The sequence below is a fragment of the Pocillopora verrucosa genome, chromosome 9 (genome assembly GCF_036669915.1).
Source record: "Pocillopora verrucosa isolate sample1 chromosome 9, ASM3666991v2, whole genome shotgun sequence".
Lineage (NCBI taxonomy): Eukaryota > Metazoa > Cnidaria > Anthozoa > Scleractinia > Pocilloporidae > Pocillopora > Pocillopora verrucosa.
In genome coordinates, this window is record NC_089320.1 from 22,028,233 (window position 1) to 22,051,542 (window position 23,310).

The following is a 23,310-nucleotide window of genomic DNA, read 5'->3' on the forward strand; positions in this document are numbered from 1 at the left end:
AGTTCTTTTGACTGAAACTACACCTACATTTGTCACTTAGTGGCCTCCCTAATAAAAGGGGCAAGGGCCTACTTCACTCAAACACATTTTCTCAGCATTAAATTTCACTACTTTGTAAATATGCATGTGAAGAAGTACATTCCTAAGGAACAGAAAAATGACTTTCACAAAAATTTACTAACAAGTTGAGAAAAATAAATACAAAGATACCCTGAGACAAAAAACTTACCATACACTGAGGGAAAATACAAGACAAGAAACACTCATACGAAAAAAGTTTAAATAGACACAAAAAAAGACACAGCTAAAAGGGACATGAAATATGATATATAAAGGGCAAAAAAAAAAAAGGTGTTGAAATGATACATGGAAAATGAAAATAATATGTGTAAATGAGTTGGTGTGTAAATACAAGACCTATTTGTGAGAGATGAAAAAAAAATCACTCATTTGCCACAGCTGCATTAATTTTGACCAGCATCTTTAATTAACCATTTGATGCTCCAGCTCACTGATCTTACAGTGGCGCTTGTGGATACGTTAACTGCGCAGATGAATTTCATTAACGCTCAGACACAGGGTAGTCATACATGTATGTACAATGTTTTAGCACGCGTGACTCATGTGCCTTTGTTATTCAGTGCTACAAGTTTCCTTTGTATTACATTGATGTGTGAAACAAAGAACTTTTAGGTTTGAAAAAGCGGCAAGTAGCTTGTAGTTCTCTACTCTGGGTACATTTATTTTTGTCAGCAACATCATAACCTTGCATGGGCTACATTTGCACATGCATGTGCATATCAACTTAGACTATTTCAAGGTAAAAAAAAGCAAAACAAACAGAAACAATTCAGTAATCCTTTGGACTCTAACATCAGTATGCATATTCTCTATACTGTTCTCTATACATTTCCTAGTGTGTTAACAAAGAGAATTTCAAAATTCAAGATCTTCTTAAGTTATTGATCATTTCCTTCATTCTTGTGACCGTAATATTTAATTCAGGAGTGAAACCGAAGAGAAAAATTTCCATCAGATGCGAGTCCCTGGTAGGGGTCAAAGGGGTAAACTTGAGACAGCAAGAGTTGTGCAGAAGCATCTCTTTGAACTAAAAATGTTAGTTTTAAATATTTTTAGATTCTATTACTGTCATGAATACAGAATTATCTTTGGATTATGATCATCTCAAAATTTCAAGTCATGATGGTTTTTTTAAATTTTTTTTGATTAAAACCCTGGATTAGACACTTAAAATAATAAACCCCTTCATATAGTGACACACAAAGCATTTCTCTAGTCAAGTTTTACTCAGAGGTTAACACCAACTTTCAAGAAATGAGTTAAAAATGGTGTCAAAAAAACTACTATGCAATTGCAAAAACATTCAAAAACTATAAAGAGAAGAGAGCCCAGGGAATATTTTCATTTGTTATCATTCTTATCTGAAGGGTACTTTTAAATGGTAAATTATATTAATAATGGTGATGGGACTGAGTGGAGTCCAATTTGGTCTGTAATTGGATGACTGCAAAGCAGGAGTCTGATTTGTTAATATCAAGTATTAGTATAGACAGAATTGGATGACAGGATGTTGTGTTACCAAATAATATGAACTATGACAAAATTTGAGAAAGAAACTAGACATCAATCATAAGTTTTCATAAAGTTACAAGGAAAAATGGGCATCTACAGCATGCACACTTGATGCACACTGTCCACTCACGTAGGCATGACCTATCAACTGTCCTGTTACACTGTCCAATTACATGCATGACACATACACTGTCCTATAGGTGCTCAAAACAAGCTGGTTATGACCAATCGTGTTCAAGAATTCTGTTATAGTTTTGATTAATTTTATAATAGCATTTCAGGCTTTTTCAAGCAATTTAACTCTAAATAAAGATATTGAGCTATCTGTTATTACTACAACCAAGGAAGCCTATCTGAAAACCAAAATGAAATGGTTATCTAGAATACTATACAACTATGCATTCCTTCATACTCTAAGTTCAAAATGGTGATTGCTCATGTTCTGTTCAATATCCTAAATTTAAATACACAATTTAAGCCAATTTAATGGTTCCAGGGTCAATAAAAGAGCAATTATATTCAAGCTTAACCCTCTTATTGATAATATATTAGACTGCAGAATATTGTATGTAAATATCTCAAGACCAACCCTGAAAAAAAAAAAAAAAAGAAAGAAAGGGTTGTTGGCAAATTGTAAAATTTTTCTGTAAAGAGAATTCTAACCTTCATTCACATGTTATGCAGATTCCGACACAACGATTGTTTTGGTTTTGAAGTTTGACGTGTCAAGAAATTGACCAAAAGAATACCAGAAACCGCAAATTTAAAGCGAGATCGAATTTGTTAAGTATTTTAAAAGTGGGTTTACCACCCAGAATTAATTACTAGGACATTCCTCGATGACGGCGTCGATTAAGGAAAGAATCGTCGAGCTCTGAGTAGAACTCCATTCAAAACTTTACATAACATGTATGTATTTATGTAACAAGGACCTCGATCGCTATGAAAAGGTCTCGAGACTTAATTCAGAAATGACATCTTATGATCTAGACCGTAACAAGCCATTGAAGGAAAGGAAATGACGAATTGACCAAGGTCAAATTAAACACATTGAGCCGATTTTCGAATCACGCACATTAATTCCGATGATCGGGTTGGTTTGTTATTTCAAAACACTTTCAAAAAATATTCTGAAGAGTTTTACACCAATGTCTGCAAATCTCGCTTCCCGTTTTTTGTTTGCTCAACTCAAAAACGATAAATCGCAGTGTGAAGCCACTCAACACAGTCACTCTGTCAAACAAAACATAACATCCTCTTGGTTAATACCGATATGCAACGGTCGCAATGGTGCATGTTTAACAAAACATTTCCGCGTGAAACCACAAGATTATTAAACTTATTCGACTCATGGGTGTGTAAGGTTTATTTTCCGTATAAAACAGCTGATAACAACGCCGAAAATATTGCGGATTTGACGACAGACATTTTGGAATCAACATGCCGCAGTATGAAATTCTACCACAGTATTCCAACGCTGTACCCAACTGCTCAATTAAACGCCAAAAAAATTCCATCACATTCGAAAAATGCGGCAATAGGAAACACCAAAGAGACTTACACGCACAAATAATAACTGTGGCACAATTTTGAAAATAAAACACAACAATAAAAAATTGCTTGCTACAATATTGCTTAGTCTACGCGATGAAGTCCTTCAGCCTTACCAATCTCGGTTTGCCATCGGGAAGAATGGCCTTCACCATAAAACTCTGACCTTGTCCTTCGTCCATACGGAGTATATTTAACACTCCAAGTAGAGTCTGGTCCGTCATCGATCTGGTTCGATTTAGCAGCGAGATTGACGACGAGAAGGAGTGTTTTCGCTGCCTTGTTTTCGCACTTGTGGCGGCAGTCGCCATTTTGCTGTGTGGATTCCAACTACAGACGGCTGCAGACAAAATCAAACAAGGTAGAGGAAAAACTCAGCGTTTTTTCTCTAAAGGGATTCATATGGAAAAGCTCACAGCTGATTCAATAAACATATCCACGACTATTGCCCAACAACCACGAGCATAAAATACATTCGTACGCTATTTTTCTAAGCCGTCGAGAGGTTTGTAATTCATGTTCAGCACCGAAGTTGGCGGAGCGTGAAGTATGTACAAAACAATGTAGATTGGCTTATCAGCAATTTGATACACCCTAAAAGCTTCACTCGGGGCAATTAAAATATGGGGGTACATAAATTACGGTCATTACCCCATCAAATCCGGGATAAAGTTACATCAAAAATTCAAAAAAGTTCTTCAAACCCAATATGTTTGATACAGTAATCGACTTTTTTTTTACCATTTAAATCAGAAGAAAGCTTCGAGTTAATTTATACACCCAGTAGACTTATCAATAAAATGAAAAAAATTTGCCTATCGGATCCGTCTTGGTTGGCCGGAACAAATATATCCTCAGTGGTAAAATATTAAGTTTAGGGAAGATTTTAAATTACATTTAACTTGCAACAAACTTATGCTGATGTAAGGCTCGGCTGGAAAAATGCTAGTTTGTGAGTGAAACATGCTTGACTGTAAAAAATCTTTATTCACAATACAGAGAAATGTTGATTCTTAAACAGATCAGCTCAAACAGCAATACGAAAAAACCCAGAAAAAAAAGGCCCTGAAAAGTGGCAGCTTAAATGCAGATCTGTTCAAGAAATAGACAGGTTGTTACGATCAGACGAACTTGCATGAATTTTTGTCTCCGATTGTATACATTCGCGAACATGTTTTTACTCCGAAATTGTCTTAAAAATATTTGACCCTTTTCTAATGTCTTTCTAGACTCTTGAAATCGGCTTTGCTATCAGCCTCATTAGCTCGTCTCTTCTCGACAAAACCAAGTCAGACATACTGCATTAGATAGAAAAATTTTATCGTTCAATCCTGAGTTATTTCCTGAGGCGTACTTCCTCTCAGGAGGTACCCAACTTACAAGCAGACAAGAAGAGGCTCGGCAAGGAATTTCCTTCCGCAAAAATGTGAGGAGGTTTGTTTTTTTAAGATCAAATAACAGTCAATTCTGGGAGAGAAAGAAAACTTTTCTCTCCGAATTTAGCGTTTTCGAGAGAGGAACATTTGCCATAAACTTGTGTCAGAGAAAAATCTGAGTCTCCTATCGCGTCCGGAGTCGAACCCTAACGAAAACCCGAAAGAGTCCTTGGGCCAGGGACCCGAAAGCGCGGTCAATTTCTCAAAAGCATGCTTATTTGAGTTGAAAGCTTTTTTAAAATTCAGAATGAGTCTTTAATTTCAGACTTCTCCAAATTTTAGGTAACAGTCGATAGCGGAGGTGTTCAATGGTTCAAACTTAGCTACTAGGAAAGAGCCTCAGACGAAAGGTAATCCTCTTGGAGATTTAAGACTGTTTTGATAATTTTCATTTGGTCTAAAAATAAGGGCTGGGTCGCACTAAGCAAGCTCTAGATTCTAGCTTATCCGTTCAAGATCCACCTTTGTTTGTTTTGGCAATGCAACCTGACCACAACGACCATTTTACGTGAAAAGTGCCAAAGAGAGAATGAGGTTAAAACGGAATACTTGGAGGTCACTTTTCTCCTTTACTCGCAGTCTAATGGAAAAGTAGCAGGAACTTCAAAAGTTGTAGGAACGTCAAAAGCTTATCACTGTTGACTCTGATTTGTCATCATGCATATTTTGTATAAGCAAGTTATATTTGGCAGTGCAGTTTGAAAATATCTACATCTACCTACAAAGATTTTCCTTGGCGATACGTAAAGTACGTAAAGATGGAAAACTCTCTTAGTCGGATGAGGTCTTTCGAAATTAATAGAAAAACTAGGATTAGGGGGAAGTTGTTGATCAAACATGAGTAACATTGTTAAAATATCAATTTGATGTGAAATTGACTCAGTTCTAAAGTCAATTAGCTTTTAGCGTCAGCAGGCCCCAAGTTGACCTTAAAACGGCGAGCCTGTCAATGTTGGCTCCATAAAATCCATAAAGTTATCTCTCAGAGATACAGTAGAACCTCGACTTAACGAAGTGCCAAGGGACTGGAGAGATTGGTTCGTTATATCGAGGGTTCGTTATATCGAAAACCTAGATTGAACGAATTTGCGGAAAAACAACCAAAATGTTCGTTATATCGAGGGATGGTTGCTGAGATGTTTTTTTTTTGTGGCGTTAGCATTTTGGGATCGGAACGATTACTGTAAATAACGTTTGTGCTTTAATGTCTGTATGACGCTACAGTACGCTGTACACTGAGGTCTGTACATAGCTACAGCATCTTGTTTTTAAAGCACGGAGGACAAATTTCAGTGAAAGTCACTGGCAAACGGACTGAAACAAGGGTATTGGACTGGAAATTCCTGCCTCTTACACCTTTTACTACAAGAAGCCTTCAAAAATAAAGAGGTCAAATTCCACGTAAAAGAACTAATGAGAGGCGAAGAGGATAAAGTAGATCAGTAGTAGATAGTGTCAGTGTTGGCATATCGGGGTTTATTATACGTTTGAGCTTCTGGATTGTGTTCTTTATAACAAGGATTTCGTTATATTGAGATTCGTCGAATCGAGAATCTTTCCCATGCATTTTACTGTGACTTTGGCCGGGCTGAAGAATATCGTTAGTTATACCGAGGACTTCGTTACATAGAGGTTCGTTATATCGAGATTCTTTTTCATATATTTTAGTGTAACTTTGGCCGGGCTGAAGATTATCGTTCGTTATATCGAGGACTGCGTTAGATAGAGGTTCGTTAAATCGAGGTTCTACTGTATAGCGTTTTTAACCTAAGAGCCAAGTACTGGCACTTAAGAATTACGAGAGGGGAAATTATGAGAATTGATAATCTGCCAAAATTCTTAAGATTCTAACGAAGGGTGAGTGACCACGTCTGAAATGTCGACAAAGTTGTGAGGCCGTGAGGAGAGCTGTTAAAGAAGAGAAGGAGAAGAGGTATCCCTCAAATTTTGTCACTGGTGAAATCTCATCTACGTCAAGAAAGTCTTTAGTCTGGCTATGAAAACTCGTTTGTCACAAAAACGAAAAACACCTTCATCATCCTGGCGCGCTTAATATCAACCATCTTTCCTATTCTTTTTACCCAAACTCGTGAGTATCCTGGGGGGGTAACCCCCCCCCCTCCACCCTGAAGAGACATAATTTTCAGGTTAGCGCCAGAAGCAGAACGTGAACTTGTTTCATTTTGGAAAAAGAAAATACTATTAATCATTTTGTTTGCCTGGTATTTCACTGCAGAGAGATCCGTTTGATGATCGTACAACTGGCCGTGGATGTATATTGATCAAGTTAGCCATCTGCCGAATTTTGAAGGCATTTGATCGATAAAGTGAACAACACAAACTCTTAATTTTCAGAGTCTTAAAAAACCTTTATAAATGCTGGTTACTCTAATGATTATTTCAAACACTACCATTACTTTCGTTATTATCCCTTTTTTCTTGTACTTGAATTTTGCCAAGGGAGACGAGATACCGATTAAACATGACAGCTGCAGGGCGTGAAACAAACAGAGTCATAATTTGCTTCTGAACATTGTGCTTAATAAAGAGTGTTAAAGTTTGCCAGCGGTGGGGCATTAATTGCAACTGAAACTTAAAGCGATGTATTAAAGAAAGATAAATCAATGGTCATTCATTTCCTTCACTGGAAATGAAAACAAATCCACTTCGTCGTTTACTTTGCAAGGTGTGTTTTTGTAATGAACGTTTTCGGTCTAAAACTCGTCTGAAAAACATTACGCATTCAAAAGTATTCGAAAGTTGCTGCCTTTTTACCCAACTTGGCTTGTAAAATTTGATTGGAAATACAAAACTAAGCGCAGATTGTGAGGTTTCCTGCTCTTTTCAATCCTTTAAACATTCATTTACTCCATTATACTTGGCTGCATGGCACGATAAAGGATCAAAGGAATTCTCATCAGAGATGTATTTGTTTACTTTGTGATAAGTGACTGTTTACATAACAAATAACTAAGGTCGTTATTCGAACGTATTATACGATCCACGTTTTATGGATATTTCGCGAGGGATTAATCTGATGCGATTCACAACTGGATCGAACTATCAAAGTATTTGGGATCCTTTAGGAATCAGTTCAAAGAGCGTTGGTTTCGCGATTTCGTGACAAAAAGAATTCACGACTACACTGAATCATATATCCCCTCCGAGTCCATTTCGAGCGAGACGTTTTCTCAAATTTAGTGTGTTGCGTCTGGCGGCTCATAAGCACAATTAAAAGGCATACAGAAAGATAAAAGTTTTATCGGAAAAAAGCTACAGTGACTTTGACAAAGTGGTAGTCCCTCAGTTCGAAGGGAATCGATCGGACATATGACTTTTTTAGAGTAAATTAGTGTAGACGTACAAATCCCACAATGTGCTCTTGTCATCAAAGACGACACTTTGTGAGTGCTCGGGTAACCTCCTGATGGTTATAAAGAAGGAATCGGTTGGAATATTTGCTAATAACAATAGATCTTTAACAATTAAACGGAACAAAATTTGCAAAGGAAAAGAGAACAAATAAACAAAACAAAATTAAAATCCTTGATCACAATACCTGCATGGCTGGCTCCTGAGTCACTGCGTCACGTTACTCTTGATTGGCTGTTTCCTTTCCAGTTACTACAAGAACCTAAACAAAAGAAAATAATAAAACAGAATAGAATTGAACTCACGCGGAAAATGGAAATGATATTGGCGCTTGAACCTGACAGCACGCGCTTTTTGTAAAATCAGTATTACACAATTTGCTTCGTAACGAGAGAATATTCAAATTTACGTGAATGAAGGCAAAAAAAGTTCTCAAAAAAAAAAAAAAAAGGAAACCGCTCCCTACTTCCCGCTTTATCTCCGATAATTCCAGACTATCGATCGGAATTGTCTTCGTTAGTCTGCAAAATCTGGGACGGCTCGAAAACAGTAAATCCCCGAGATATCTCCCTGGGATTTTTCCGAAGGGTTTTCCCCTGGAATTTTCCCCCGGGATTTTCCTCTGGAATTGTCCTAAAAGGCGCTTCTCTGAAATTTTTCCGGCGATGGAAACTCGTGAAACTTCATTCCTGACATTAAGGCTCCATCCACTTTTTTCAAGTCACACTTGATAGTTCTGACATGTTTTTGTTAGAGTGCGTGTTAGAGTTCTCGCAATTTTTTCCGATTTCTATACTTAATATTGTCAAAGGGATATATATCTTTCATATTCAAGTCGCTGGTTGAACTAATCTGTGAAAATCTCTATGATTTTGGTCTGTGACAATTTTGGCGATAAGAATCAGTCTGTATTTTTTTCCTATTAACTGCCAGAAAGTTCCGTTTCCCTGATAAGAAAAACCTAAATGGCTGACACTGAAAAAATTTGATTGTTTTAATCATCAATGAGACAGGACTATAAATGGAGCTCTTTAGAGCAATAAAAACCTCTTATTAAGAAACCACATTTGGTATATCAACGCGCGCAAAAATTCCACGCATCCTTTAAGAATTATCTTCGAATTATAAGCGGTACTGATAGGTGCTAAGCCGATTATGGAGGAGATTAATGCTGCTGACTTATCAGCTATAAACAGACACAGCTTGCTATGAATGCACCTGCATAATGCAACTGAGATACGAACTAAAATAACAGAAAGAGATTAGTGTCAGAGCGCAGTGGAGGGGGGGGGGGCACTTTGATGGAAAAACCTTACACTTAGGAGCATACCTTAATAGGAAGGATTTTTAAACTCTGTCGTTCAAGATACGGTGCAGACTATGGACAGGATTGGAGAATTGGTCTAAAAATAGGTATGATTTGAAAGGAATTCGAAGTTACATTGACTAAGGTTTCGCAAACAATGCTCCAAGCTAAAAAAATTTACTGGTCAATGAGAGAGGCGGAGAGAAAAGTCGAAATTAGAGTAGAAAGAGTGTTGAAGAGTTGGTGCTGATGGTAAAAACTCCTAAACGGGGCTTGGGTCATATTACCTCGGAAAATGTTTATTAATTATGGTTGAAACTGAGTAGCTACAAACCCTGTAGCTGCTCGATCGCTGTTCATTGCTTCGAAATTAATCCCGGGCGGACTTTCTCCGAGGCCATTCTCTGACTTCAAGTTGGAGCAAGAGAGTAAATAGATAGATTCTACGAAAATTGGGGCAAGGTAGGGCATTTTTTGAGCTAATTCTGTAGAATAGTGTTCTACCATATATAAGGGAAAAGCTCAGGGTTGCAGAATTCCAGTAGTGTATCATCGTAATAAGTGCTCTTCTTCTCAATCCTTGAACCACTGTCTTCAGTAAAATGTCTATCGAGGTTTAAGTTCATTAGGAGCTATACATCTCACGTCTGTCCATTCGAAGTGCTTTTCAAACTCGATCACAGAACTCTTAGAGGGATAAAGTGGTGCTCTTTTCATCGAATTTGTGGTGTTCAAGCTCAAATCAAGTGGACTTTTCGAGCACACAAAGAAAAGTGCGAACAACAGTCGAGCAAATAGTAATGAAAAAAAGTAACTCCGAAATATCCTACGCCCTTTTCTCGAAGTTTTTGACATGAATTTTCCGCCATTCTTTCAACTGATTACCACAATCTTATTCCAATATCAATCCACACAAACTCGCCTTTCCTACCTCTGAAGTTATCTCCTTTTTTCCCATTTCCCTCGCAGAAATACACAATTCCACGACCAAACTTCTCGGTAAAGACAATCTAAAAGTGAGGTGTCACTTTATCGCCACTTGACTGCTGGTGTTAACGAGTCACATGACATTTCTTAGGTTCCTTTTATAATCAATATCTTGTGATAAGCGCAATTACTTAATTAGTTAATCCAACAGAATCAATATTTTCTTTTGTTGTTCGTTTAAGTACCACTTATGGTCGACGCGAAAATCGGCGAGAAAATTTTAATCCACTTTTCAATTCTTTCAACGCGTTTTCAATTTGTGATTTGCGACACCGTCAATTGAACCCTGAAAAAGGCAAGGACATAACAAAGCTGCTAACTTTAAAAAGTTTTGTGATACATCTAAAGAGATTGCTCGACGGGTGCAATATACAGACTTAAAAAGAGCGCTACATCCCTCTACGGTAAGACAAGAGCATGTCCTTTTGTCTCAATAAGGTACTTGGTTTGGATCCACACTGGAAATATTGCAGCTGACGTCTTACAGCAGTGACAGTAATCAGTTCACTTATAAAAGCTGGAGCTAGACTATGAATGATTTTAAATCTCCGTGACTAAATTTTAACTATTCTATATTTTACAGACAGCCATTGCAATGACTTAAACAAAAGTGTGATCTGACAGAATCTGCTCTCCTGAAATATCAGGCAAACATGATCGTTTTGAACTCTCTTTACTTTATGTATGGGTCATTTGAGAGTTCCTAATCAGGAAGAAGTTGTACTCGAGGCGGCCTGAAATAATAGCATGTTTAGGAGTTTCTTTGCGTTCTTTAGTCAGGTATATCCTTATTTTTCCAATGATGATAAAACCGTGTAAAACTAGTTCTTATATAGATTAGTTTTAGTTAAAACAGACTCCAAGACTTTGAACAGGAGAGTGTAGAACTATGTTACATTGGAAATTTTAACGTGTCTAATAATTGCTATAGCCAGCTCTGCTTTGTGCGAATCATAAGAAACTTAGTCATTGCCTAATTAAGGTGCTTAGAAGAATTTAATCCTTCAACTCCAGAAGGGATTAACTTGTTATTTCTCATTGCGATTCCAATACTTCATCTAGAAAAAAGGTCATGAGAACAGAGAAGCTTATCAATTATGGGGTGTTATCTTGATGTAAATCAAATTATTTTGTATGGTATTCAGAAGGAAAATGACTAATCGGATCTTTAGAGTTAAAGGTTAATCGAGATTCTAAGGGCCAGAATTATAAGACAGTATGAGGAATGATATGTAGATCTGGGGAGGAAAAAGGTTTTAACTAAGCTTCATCCTCTAATTTTTGATGACATGCTCGTCGTAAGAATATAACGTGTGCTTGAAGTGTGCGGTGCGAAATTGTCACCAAGATTGAATGCCTAGTCTTTTTGAAGAGAAAATACGCGTAAATTTCCGATCGTCTGCGCAAATTTAAGTAAGCTTTTTCACTCATTGAACGAGTATGCTTCACTTGTATTAGGAAAATTCAAGTTTAATAGCGTAAAAAGCTAAATAGGCGTAAGCAAATTCGCCGATCCTCAAAACTTTCCGTGATATAGCCCCCCCAGCGCATGAGTATACATATGTATGTCTGCTTTTCCTCTACTGTATTAAGTTTTTCCTCTCGTTTTCCATACATGTCTACTGGTTACACGGAAAAGAAACTTACAAACTGAAATGCTATTAACTGAAATGAAAAATTAAGTGGGCAAAACACCTTTTCTTGAGACAAAGAGATGAACCTATCCACAGTTCGTGCTACAAAATAGACAGAATCCGTAATCTAAGTTAGATTTTCTCGGCCAATCCAGGATCTACTTTCAATTTATTCACGATTCCGCTTCATTTTTTTTTCAAAAATCCGAATTTCATTAGTTTGTTTAAGGCTTAGTCTTTTTATAGTTCGTTGACTTAAGTTTGTCACCTTAAATCCAGCGCATTCTTACAATACAAGGCCACCACAGAGATCCCGGTAACCTTTCGGTAGGCGAAAGTAGTCGGTCAGGAGAGTCTGCAATTTAACTGGGGTTACAACTCCCTCAGATACTATGTTAAGTCTTGAAGCTAATGATCTCAAGGAAAGAAGGTAAACCAAATTAAATTTCGTGGAAAATGAACATTAGATGGTCTCCCGACAGATTTTAATGCGATTTGATAATGATAAAAACTTACCGGTTAACTCTCGTGTGCCCTTACGCCGTGGTTTAAGCAGATAATGTTCAGAATTATAATTGATTTTGCACAAATCTATTCTGTTTTAGTTGTTACTATTGAAATAAGACCCAAAGATTTAAATTTAGGCCAATCGAATTTTTGTTATTCCGGACACTCCACGCTGACTCCGCAAATTATTGAACATTCTTGCAAGAAAATACGGCCAGCATGGAAATTAAGGATGAACTAGGATGAAAAAAAAAACTAAAAAAAACAAACCGTTTGGCTTTTCGTCTCCCGAAGTGTTCTGCGCGGTTTAACAAATAGAACATGCCCTTTACATCACGTTGTAGTTTTATTTCTCCATCATTTAAATGAAATTCAGTAGAAATCAATCAGTGCAGACAGTAACCTTTGATCATATTGGGTTGAATACGCCAAAATTCAGTTAACGCGGATTTTTTTCCATCAGATTCTTAACTGGCGTTGCCATGGTCCCTCTGACCGCACTAGGCATTTCATTAACAACATCTGTTCTGTGATGAAACATACACAGATAATTTTGCTTTGACGACAGGATTAAGAAACGAAAAAAGAGCGGCCGGTATTTTCGTGACCGCAACACTCTGCTGATCCATGAATATATCACTTTCGCCTCAAGGGTTTGAAGAACTGGGTGTCAATATTTTGAGTGGTTTCCTGCGACAACCAAAGTTTCCTTCAACCTGACAGAGAGCACTAAATATTGCTTCGCTAGAATAAAGTTAGGCTGATCGGATTTTAATACCATAAAAGGAACAAGGTGTTTTCGGATATCAAAGATTTTATACAGATAACAATTACAAACTTGAAAAAATTAACAAGGATTTTTTAAGGTGTCGTAACTCTTATAGCGTGTGAAATCGATCTTGAAAACGCTATTTAAACAGCGATGAGCGACGAGTGAAGGGTTATGTAAGATGTACAGCTGAACTTCTGAACTACACTCTAAATTCCATCTGGTGAAATCTGACTTTAAATGCGTGAATCATGTCTTAAATCGCGAGCAAGTGCGGCTATCGAGCGGTATTCTTTGTGCAAAAGATTAAAGATTATGACGCCAGAATTAGGTACAGTGCGATGTGATAAGCCCATCAAGGGAAAATTCATCCGAAAATCTCTCTATTCGAGTGCCGCATAAATTAAGTTTAGTCCATCCATCATTCCTGCATTTAAAATCGATCTGTCTCTCCCTGTTTATCAGAGAGATGAGTACTTTAAACGATAAACCTCTTGAAGGATTTTCATTAACGACTGCCATGGATTAAGAAAGTTTCAGACTGCGAAAAAGGCATCTAGAGCTGAATAGTAAATTTACAAATGTGCCGGAAAATGCATAGCAGACGGCGATTCAATGTAATGTTAGGTGATCAATTGTAAATAACTTGTTTGCTCCTACCGCCTCACCGCCTGCATGGTGGGCGCTTCCCGAGTTGTAAAACTCGAACAGATCGCTGTTTTATCATTACTTTTGTTGGCAATAGAAGACATTTTTATGTCACGCTGATCAAAAAGGTCTAAACAACGAAACCTCTTAAGAATCTACTTGAAACTTAAGATGCTCGCGTTCTTTAAACAAGAGAGCCAATTTGTTTGCATTTTGTTTTTTACGAATGACCTCCGGTTTCTATCAATTATTCTTTCCAAAAATGAATCCCACGCTTCTTTCGTTGTAAGAAACGACTGAGCGAACTAGTCGATTGCTTTTTGTAGGTAGTTGATTAGAGACGGCGAGATCAGGAATTCCAGTCTTATTACAACCCCAAGAGCTGATTATGGCGACATTAACTTAATTATAAGGCTACCGTTTGGGTTGAATTAGTGAATGCAAAATTTTTCTGTCTGATAAAATAAGCATTCGAAGGCCAACATCGACATAGAAAGGAATCAAACCGGAACAAAAGAGTCCATGAAGGAATTTTAAGTAAATTGTTAAAAGAACGTAACATCTTCATAACATTAACCGCTGAAACACACCACAAACCGAAAAATCTTTACTGTTCCAAACTTATCATACGAGAAATCGTTCCCACTGGAACAGGCATCAGTCACGACTTACCTTATTTTTTTTCCAAGACGCAGACGTGAATAGTTGGAAGAAAAGATGTCTTTCAGTCGTGCATCAAGAAGTATTAATATCCCATGTTACCCATCCCAAACCGGTATAATGACTCAGGTTTTCTCTTTCTCACGGCGTGAACCTGGAAATGTAAATTAGCGACTTTTCCACTGATCAAATGGCGCTTTGTGAAAGTAATTAAAAGCGAACAAAGGCCGTTCGTCACACGCACAGATCCACAGCAAACAGTTTACACTGGTATGCATAAACACAACGGGCGATAACGTCAAAGCGCTTCGGACTCTAAAGTATTTCACACACAAAAAGAGCTTAACACGTGTTTTTTGTCAATTATTTTTCATTACTGAGAGTGGTAATGGAGATCTCTCATTTTGAAAGGTTCAATTACCTCGTTAAAAGTCCACGGATTTTAAAGAGGGCGCAGCTTTCCCTGGGTCAAAACACCGTCTGTGACGTCACAAGTTTATTCACTAGACTGCACTGACCTATGATAATCAAGTTTTGAAGCAAGGAACTCTCGAAGAGTGCCATTAATGTTTTTAGGAACAAAACCTCTCTTTTCTTCGTCGTTTCTCTGGTAAGTACTCGAATCATCTGAGTATGCTTTGTTACGACTCTCTGATGATAGAGAAATGGATTTAAATGCGATATCAATTTCACCTCGTTTTATTTAGTCTGTATACAGTACTAAAGATGCCTCAAATACTTGACAAATGTGTATTAAGATACAATAAAAAGTACTTTGACACCCAGGGGGTCTAAACTGAAATGCCGCATGTCTTAGCCTGCGAGTGTGTCCTCGTTGTTGGCACCGCAGGACGCGCGTTTCTTCACCCGTGGCGCGCGGGAAGAATTGAAACGAGGTACTAGTCGAGGAGAGGTTAACCGTGGGCCTGGCTGTCTAATCTCATCATCTACTCGCTCGTTAATCAACTAATGTTGTTAAAAGACTGTAACATTTGTTCATATTCTCATCAGCCAACAGCGTCTGTTCCACGAAGCTAAAACCGATTTTCTGTGAGCGGAGCTCTAGGAAGAGTAAGCTTTTGTTTGTATAATTCTTTAAATAATTTTTCCGCACGCGTAATAAAACGTTTACTAATACCTCAGCGTCAGAAATTTTACTGCATGGGATACCTACTTATACTTAAATATTCTTCGAAATGTGTCTCATTTTGTAACAACAGCAAAACCCTCTACTATATTGAATTAATATTTAAGCGGAGATTTGTTATCGTGCGGGACATAAAGTCTGGGAATTGGGGAATATTACCAAAGAAATATTACCTGATGTTCCCCAAATTTTGTAGAGGCGTATCAGGTCATGTGACCCTCCAGATCAATCGTGCTGATTGCTTCTTTATTCATACGGTTAAAGAGAAAGTTGTTCGGAATGCTTTGATTTGATATGATTCAACAGACCTCTATACCTTACAAAGTTCCTACCGCAATATCTACATTTGTGCACAGTGTCCTCCGTCTCGTGCAGTTTCACGTGTTTTTTCATATTACTTGGATCACTGAACGACTTGTCGCACACTTTACATCGTAAAGGTTTGAAACCCGTATGCGTGCGCATGTGGATTTTCAGTACATACTTCCTGCAGTACACTTTCCCACAGTAATCGCACGTGAAACCTTGGTTTCGCTGGGGAGCCTGAGGCAGACTGCTGGTGTGGTGCGCAAAGAACGGGAACATGCGCGGATAATTGGAGTAGCCGTACCTCTGATCGACGAAGAACGCGGGTTCATAAAAGCGCATAGCGGCATTGTCAATTGACTCGCGTGGAACTGGAGACGAATAGCATTGGCATTGCATTCGATGCCGAAGATGTGCATTGTCAGCCGGCTGCATTCTCTGATGAATAAAGCAGGATCCTAGTCGAGTGTAGTTATTAAGTATTGAACCTTGTCTACTCTTTTGGTAGTCTGGCATGTGACTTGTTTGATCCAGCCGTTCCCTGAGTAACACCGTGTTGTTTTCCTCGTTCTCTTCAGTTGTCATCGCCTCATCGGTCACAGCAGTGATTTTTCTTTGCTTTGAAATGTCTTGTGTGTCGTTGTGGCTTTTACAAGTGCATTCGCGATCTGCTTCACGTGGCAAATATACCTCACTGCCGCGCCGCAGACCTTCGTTTCCGTTTTCGGCCGACACCCTGTTGTTATTTGAAAGTTCTTTTGGTCCTATTGAGCTCCTGATATTAGCATAACTTTTAAAAGCTGACACATTTAATGGAAAATGTCCATCCCGCAAGCTATATTGACCAAATGTACTCTTAATTGGGTTCCTCAAAATTTCACTTTCTGGAAATGTTGGCAGAATGGTGTTGCGTTTATGCAGATCAAGGATATAATTCTCTTGGAAACAGTTTATGAAATCACCGTTCTCTTCTTTGACATGGAACCTGTCTTCATCTCTTTTTTGGGAGTATTCGTTATCTTCAGTCCTCACTAACAGGCGCCGACGTTTGGCGGAGGATAATTTCCTTTCCATGTTTTCACGATAAAGATGCCTGCGAAGGTAATGTTCGTTTCCTTGAAACTTCTTTCGGAATTCTTGTTTATGGTACTCAGCCAACGACTGAGGTTCGTTCAAAAACTTTCGTAGGGGAGGTGGTGTAAAACTCGAAATTAGACTCTCTAACGTGGGATTGGACAAGACACGACCATTGCCGAAAGCGACCGACGTTTCCTTGGTTATCATCGGAGCACTTTCGTCTGCCGAACATCTCTGCCTATTGTCCGCAGTCGAATGAGTTCGATCATAAGTTTGTTCCTTCGCCTTCGATTTTTTCTCTTGATTCTGCGAGCTTTGTTCTATCTTCAGATATTGCTTGGATGAGTTTCTACCTACAAAATCGTCATCATCATCATTATAATCATCATCATCATCATCATCATCATCATTATCATCAACCCCTTCTTCTTCCTCTTCTTCTTCCTCTTCCTCGAAAGCTTCATCATCCTCGCTGTCCACACTCTTCGCACTGTTTTCTCTCCGCAAGGTGATGTTGGAACCCAGTTCCTTGCATTTATAAGTTTGATGAACGGAAAGAGCTTGAGAACATTGAAAGATCTTTTTACAGTTATCGCAGATCCATCGACTATCTGCAAGATTGATTGACTCAAGTCAGAAAATATGTTTACTTTAAAATACACTTTATTCTCAATGACTTGAACCTAAAAACAAAATTATGAGTTATCAAGGGCAAGGAAATAAACGAATAATTGAAAGGATACAAAGACCTCTTTGGTCATGCATGAAAAGCACTGCTCGAGTTCACATTGTTAAGAAAATAGAGCTTGCATAGCTGCCTGCGGCTGTGGTTCAGCTTTTTATGCATGCAACTATGTGCGATGTACGTTGCAGAGGTGTACATTCCATATGACGTTTATACTCGTTCGCCAGGAAAACATTTAAGTTGACGTGAAACATTCAGCCTCCGGGAGACCAGACTGACATCTCAGGTCTATAAGAAACTGAATTACATTTGAATGAGCCCTACAACTTGGGGAGGGAGGTAAATTGAACTTCTTAGCTCAATCTTCCGTTATCTTATGTACATTCGATTAACATGTGGCTCCTTCTTCCGGCGTCAAAGCCCTTCCCGGCATGCCCTGTCAACCCGATTAAACCACCTGATAACCCCCGCTTTACGGATTCAAACTAACTAATACTTCCCTTGCTCTCTTCAAGGAAACACTTTCTTGAGAGAGATCTTTTCCTCGCATAAGAGAGGAGGGAAAGTAATGGGAATATGAAAGAAGCAAAGTTATTAACCTTCAAATTCCTCCTTTTCAACGTTCTGCAGTCCACGTTCTTCCTCTAAAGAAGGAGCCAGCCACACTCGAAACTCTTCGCCAGACAATATGTCTCTTGTTGTTCGGAAATAGATTTTATCATCGTCTGGAGATCGTATCACTTGCAGGTTCTGCTCCTTTTCGGTACGTGCCGGATTCACAGCAGGCATCCACGAAAAGTCGCCGAGCGACAAATCGTGCTCGATGACGTTTCCTCTGTCTGCGATCTTTTCAAAGGCAAAGAAAAGACAGCGTTATTTTTCCGACAAGGAATTAATTGCATCGTAAGCTATGATTTGTGTGGTCAAGCGTGAATTTTTCTTTCCCGAAACATTGCTATGGTTTTTAACAACGAAACATAGATAATGCCTATTCTTTTCTTAAAAGTATTAAAATACTCAAGAATATATATTTTTTTTATGCTCGAGGCTCAATGATCCAATCGGGCTGTCGTAAATTAATTTATCCGGAAATTCATGTAGAGTATTCTTGTCCAATTTACTAGAAATATTAGCTCAAGTGACTTTTTTATTTTATTGACTAATACTGCGTGCTATTCCAGTGAATACAATTTTGCATTTGTTATTCGCATCCTAAACTAACGAATGAAAACTTGCGTGCCGCTGAAACCTTCAGCTTCTAACATAAGATATCTTTTGTAAACTTAAAAGTCAACCATAAAAATGAAGGTGTTTTTCAGTGCTGAAGAAAGTGAAGACAGCGAGCGGCACGCCTTTGACTTGGAAACGTAAGAGAGATGAATAGTCATTAAACCTTAAAGAAGGAGACTAACACATGCAAGAAATTCATAGCAATGATGGAAGCAATAGGTAACTAAGAATGGCTCCGGCTGAGGAAAAGATTGAATATGGTTTTTCGAGCTATCCGGAAAAATAGTGTACTTTTTTTAACATTTCATGAGTGAATTACCTTCGCTTTAAGAGGACATATCTAAAACGATGTTCCGTAAGTTTTTCGAAAAAAGAAGTTCATTCACAAACAAGTTTGAAATCTATAACAGTGGCTTTCCTTTTACAAGATCTCAGTTGAGTTCTTAAGATATCATGGTATCGAAAAGTTGGTTACATGGTAAGATTCATCTCACTTTTCTCCTGTTGCATTGGAGAACAACTCACGTAAGCCACTGTTCGGATGTGAGCCCAAGCTCATCTCTCAAAAGACTCTCGAGACAATGGCGTAAATTGGACCAAATTGCACCCATGCAAGGTAACATATAATATCTGTTTAGGCAGACTTCACAAAACGCTACACTTTTAACTTGAACTAATATTTGACGCATTGTTTTGGCTAAATAAGTTGCTGTGTTTGCCTTTATCAGACTCTACCTATAAAAACGTTTCAAATGAATTTGGTTGTTCCACATAGGTCTACTAATTTCAGCTTTTATAAAATAGCATTTCCACCTCGTCTTTTGGTCACATTCGAGTGAGGGGAACTCAGACGAGTTGAAAAGACAGAGCTTTTTCGCTGATCAACGCTTAAACAAAATGATTTTTCAGTTTTTACCTTCCATACAGTCTTAACTATCCGGGAAAATCTTCAATTTACACGGCTGTTACATAACTTGGAAGTTTTAGAACTTCTTCATTTTAATTGCGCAAAACAATAGCTCGGTAGAGTTAAGTGGGGGCTAAGTGAGGTCTAGAAATGACAGCCACTCAAAAATACTCATTGTTTTAAGTGAGAAATGCTTTTATACATTGTTGTAAAAATCCGCCCTCTAATGCACTGTCAAGAAACGCCAAATGTTTGATTCCCAAACACTACGCCGTGAGATGTCATCAAAAATATTCCTTTGACACTCGAGGCAAATGTCTTTTTTGACCCAAGACTCTGTTATGAGGGACGAGGTCACAAGTTCATAGGGAAAAGCTGCAGATCGCGGAGCAAAGTAAATCCCTCTCATTGCTGACACGATTGGAAGCAAATGTGTTTTTGTTTGTCTTTGTTCTTGAGATAAATTTCTACTGTTTTTCATTTCACAAAACATTACTTTCTATAATATTTCTTAATTTATTTATGGTTAAGAAATCTTTTCTTTTTACTCGTTAATTGACTGGTTATGGTTTGAAAGAAACATTTCAAATGGAGACTTCACTGAAGGTATACGAAGTGCTGAGTCGTTCAGTAACCTTAGCTGTGACACCTGTATTGGCTAAAAGCGCCAAAAACAACAAACCATTTAAATTGCTTAGAATATCAGGAAAAGTTTCCAACTAGTTGGGCCCTTTTCCTGTGCATTTATTTCTGGATTATATTTCTGCGTAAGAAACATACTCTTCCTACAAAAAAGTGTTTTGAAACAAGAAAAAAAAACCACACTTTCTCGGTTAAGGCTATTAACACCGGCCTATGAGAACTACCCATATGTTTTGAAGTTGTATTGAAGTATGTACACTGTTTGAATTTGTCACAAAGCTCATTAACACACACAGAGCCATCGTGCATTTGATTTAAAACCACACTTTACTTAATGTAAAATTTCGATATTATGCGTTAATTTTGTTAGTTGATTAGTGATTCAAAAAGATGAAGTCTTCAATGAAAAAATCGCTTATTCTCCAAGGTGTGCGGCGCTTCTGAAAAAATGGACCAGTCTTTAAATAGTTAAGCATTGATCGGGATGTGAGCTAATTGCAACATTGATATGGTGAATGATAACACGTACAGCTTAAGTGTTTGTAAATATTTGTGAGGAAGGCGCACTTCTCGGGTAATATTTGCTTTCGGAGCTGTTTGCTTTGTAAAAGTTCTCCGAGGAAATAAATTACAAAAAAACTGAATTTGTTAGAAATGCGCGAAGGTCAAAAATGCACCCTTTCCCTAAACGGTTGTTTTGTGACATTTTGATTTCATCAAGCCCTCTAGGGGTTAAATCAAACCCCGGGATGGTTTTTTTGTTCGTAAATTATTTCGGCGGAATTTTCGTTAGTAAACTATCTTTCATCTAAAATCTATTTCCGATGTTAAGTGAAGCAGCTTGGATAGACATTTTTAAATCAAACATTTCACTGAGACGGCTGCTATTAAATTTCAGTCCTATGAAAAGCAGAAGTAGTTTGATTTCAAGGAGCTGAAACTATGAAGTTTAAATCAATTTCTTATCTAGCCCATACCCCTCTCTGACTGCAGATCATTTTCCAACCCTTTTATAAGGATTATTCCACACAAGCAAGTAAATCCATTAACAATTACCTTTCCATCAAAAACGCACTTTTTTGTTGTAGCTTTTCCATTCAATGGAAAGATGAGAATCCCATCGAAATCTGCCTTCAGTGATCTCTACTTCAGTATCGTGAAACCCAACCGGTGATTACAGATAGCTGCCTTTCTCAATAAAACTCAAAAATTAATTTTTTTCCCATCCTTGTTACACAAACGATTTTTGCAGGACTTACTAAAGAAAAGCGATTAAATTGATTTAAATTAATGTGATCAAGAAAAATGTAGAAGTAGACCTTCTCTCCCAGGGCCTTACCCTTTTTATGTTGTTAGATTTATAAATTTTTTTTGCCAACATTTAATTATTTTGCTAATGATTTCTCTCAGGTAATTACACTGCTCAGTGTTCTCTTCAGTGGAAGTAGGAAAGATGTGTCTAACATCGTGAAATGAGCTGATATGAATGACTTCGCGGCCGACAGAAAAACCTTCGTTGTAAGTTGAGCAGTTAAGTTTAAAATATAATGTATAACAGCTTTGAAACTTAAATGAATCATAGAAATTAATTTGAAAACGAAAACGTTTTCTGTTAATAAAATACCACGGAATTAATTGATCAGAATAACTCAATTCTGGGTCTAAGTTTGAGCTCTATTCAACTAGAGGTCAAAATAGCCTAAGTATTTTTGGAGGCTAAAACCTTACCGAGAAAGTTCCATAAAATTCATTGTTAAATCATTTTAGAATACCCTTGGAATAATCAGGAACCACAAAATAGTCATTTTAAAATTCGTAAATTCGGCGCCTTTGTTCTACTTTTGAAGCTTTTCGAGTGATTTTGATATCTGCAATTCGACTGGCATGATCGATTTTTCTTTCCAAACTTTAATTCATATTTTAGTTCAACTCGAAACCTGTTTAGAACTAAAAGTTAGCGCAAGTTGTATAAAGTAAGAAAGACTAAATTGGACACTCATTCACGGAAGAAAAAAATCAATGTATGCAATTCGATTTTATTCACTTTCTTCCTGATCGTTAACTTTAATGGTGATTTGTAAAGGCTTTGCATTGCACTCTCAGCTTTTGACACTAATTCCACTATTTTAGCATATTTTTGGTGGTTTCAATTTAAGATGAAGATCTTTCGTGTTACACTAAATGAAACCTTTCAAGAGAACCGACTTTTCTTAGATGGAAAATTACCCCGACATTTGTGTCTTTATCTTGTCTAAGACTTTTCTTTATCCTGTTCTGCTATTATAATAATACTATATAATATACCAATAACTCTGAATAAAAACCCATAGATTAACCCATATCAGAGGGAATTTTCTTTACATGTACTCCTTGTGTCGACTTTTTAATCGATTGAAGTGAAAAAGAGAATTAAAACTATTGAAATCACAGGCGCCAATCCACGGAAAAGCGCGGAGGCCGCTTCCTAATATCTTTTAGTCTGCCTTACACCGTAAAAATACTATAAAACTGCAGCGAAATATTACAACAAATATTGATTACGGAGTGCTTACCTTGAATTTTGCTGAAGGAGTATGTAAAAACTGAACATTCTCAACCAATTCGGCTACGTTTCCTTGCAAAGGACCGATCAAAGTGTTTTTGGCGAGGAAGCTTGTAGTCCATACGCGAGTTTCGTTGCTCGCTGATAATATTTTTGACATTACGCGCTGAGTTTTTCTTTCTTTTCACAGATTCGAAACGTAAAGTTTATCAAAATGAGGAAATTCTAAATCTTTTAAGGGGAAAATTAGAAAAACCAAAATTACTTAACGAAGGAAAAAAGCGGAAAAAAGTTACTTTTATACACACAGA

At 37.6% G+C, this 23,310-nt stretch overlaps 2 protein-coding genes across 3 annotated transcripts in view; both read right to left on the bottom strand.

Annotated features, from left to right (window-relative positions):
- LOC131779884 (uncharacterized) overlaps nt 1-14,594 on the bottom strand; it is a 51,023-nt gene extending 36,429 nt beyond the window's left edge. Inside the window, exons 1-3 of one of the 2 annotated variants that reach the window (XM_059096481.2) lie at nt 14,476-14,594; nt 8,140-8,214; nt 3,261-3,484 (exon numbers count right to left, since the gene is read on the bottom strand). In XM_059096481.2, the coding sequence (XP_058952464.1) occupies nt 3,261-3,455 (195 nt within the window). In that variant the 5' untranslated portion in view covers nt 3,456-3,484; nt 8,140-8,214; nt 14,476-14,594. Of the gene's footprint in view, nt 1-3,260; nt 3,675-8,139; nt 8,215-14,475 lie in introns of those variants that run through there. The other variant, XM_066172805.1, reaches the window with a different exon arrangement.
- Nucleotides 14,595-15,146: 552 nt separating this feature from the next.
- LOC131779910 (uncharacterized) lies at nt 15,147-23,310 on the bottom strand. The gene is made up of 3 exons (XM_059096511.2): nt 23,010-23,310; nt 18,278-18,524; nt 15,147-17,604 (listed from the first exon to the last, which is right to left on the bottom strand). The coding sequence occupies exons 1-3, from the start codon at nt 23,157-23,159 to the stop codon at nt 15,869-15,871; spliced, it is 2,133 nt and encodes a 710-aa protein (XP_058952494.2). The 5' UTR covers nt 23,160-23,310; the 3' UTR covers nt 15,147-15,868.

What these genes read in the sequence shown, in the direction of transcription:
- LOC131779910 (XM_059096511.2), bottom strand. Translation starts at nt 23,159, where the DNA reads ATGTCAAAAATATTATCAGCGAGCAACGAAACTCGCGTATGGACTACA. An exon ending in CTCCTTCAGCAAAATTCAAG is followed by an intron (nt 18,525 to 23,009) that starts GTAAGCACTCCG and finishes GCCTTTGAAAAG; the next exon opens with ATCGCAGACAGAGGAAACGT. An exon ending in TGAAAAGGAGGAATTTGAAG is followed by an intron (nt 17,605 to 18,277) that starts GTTAATAACTTT and finishes TCAATCTTGCAG; the next exon opens with ATAGTCGATGGATCTGCGAT.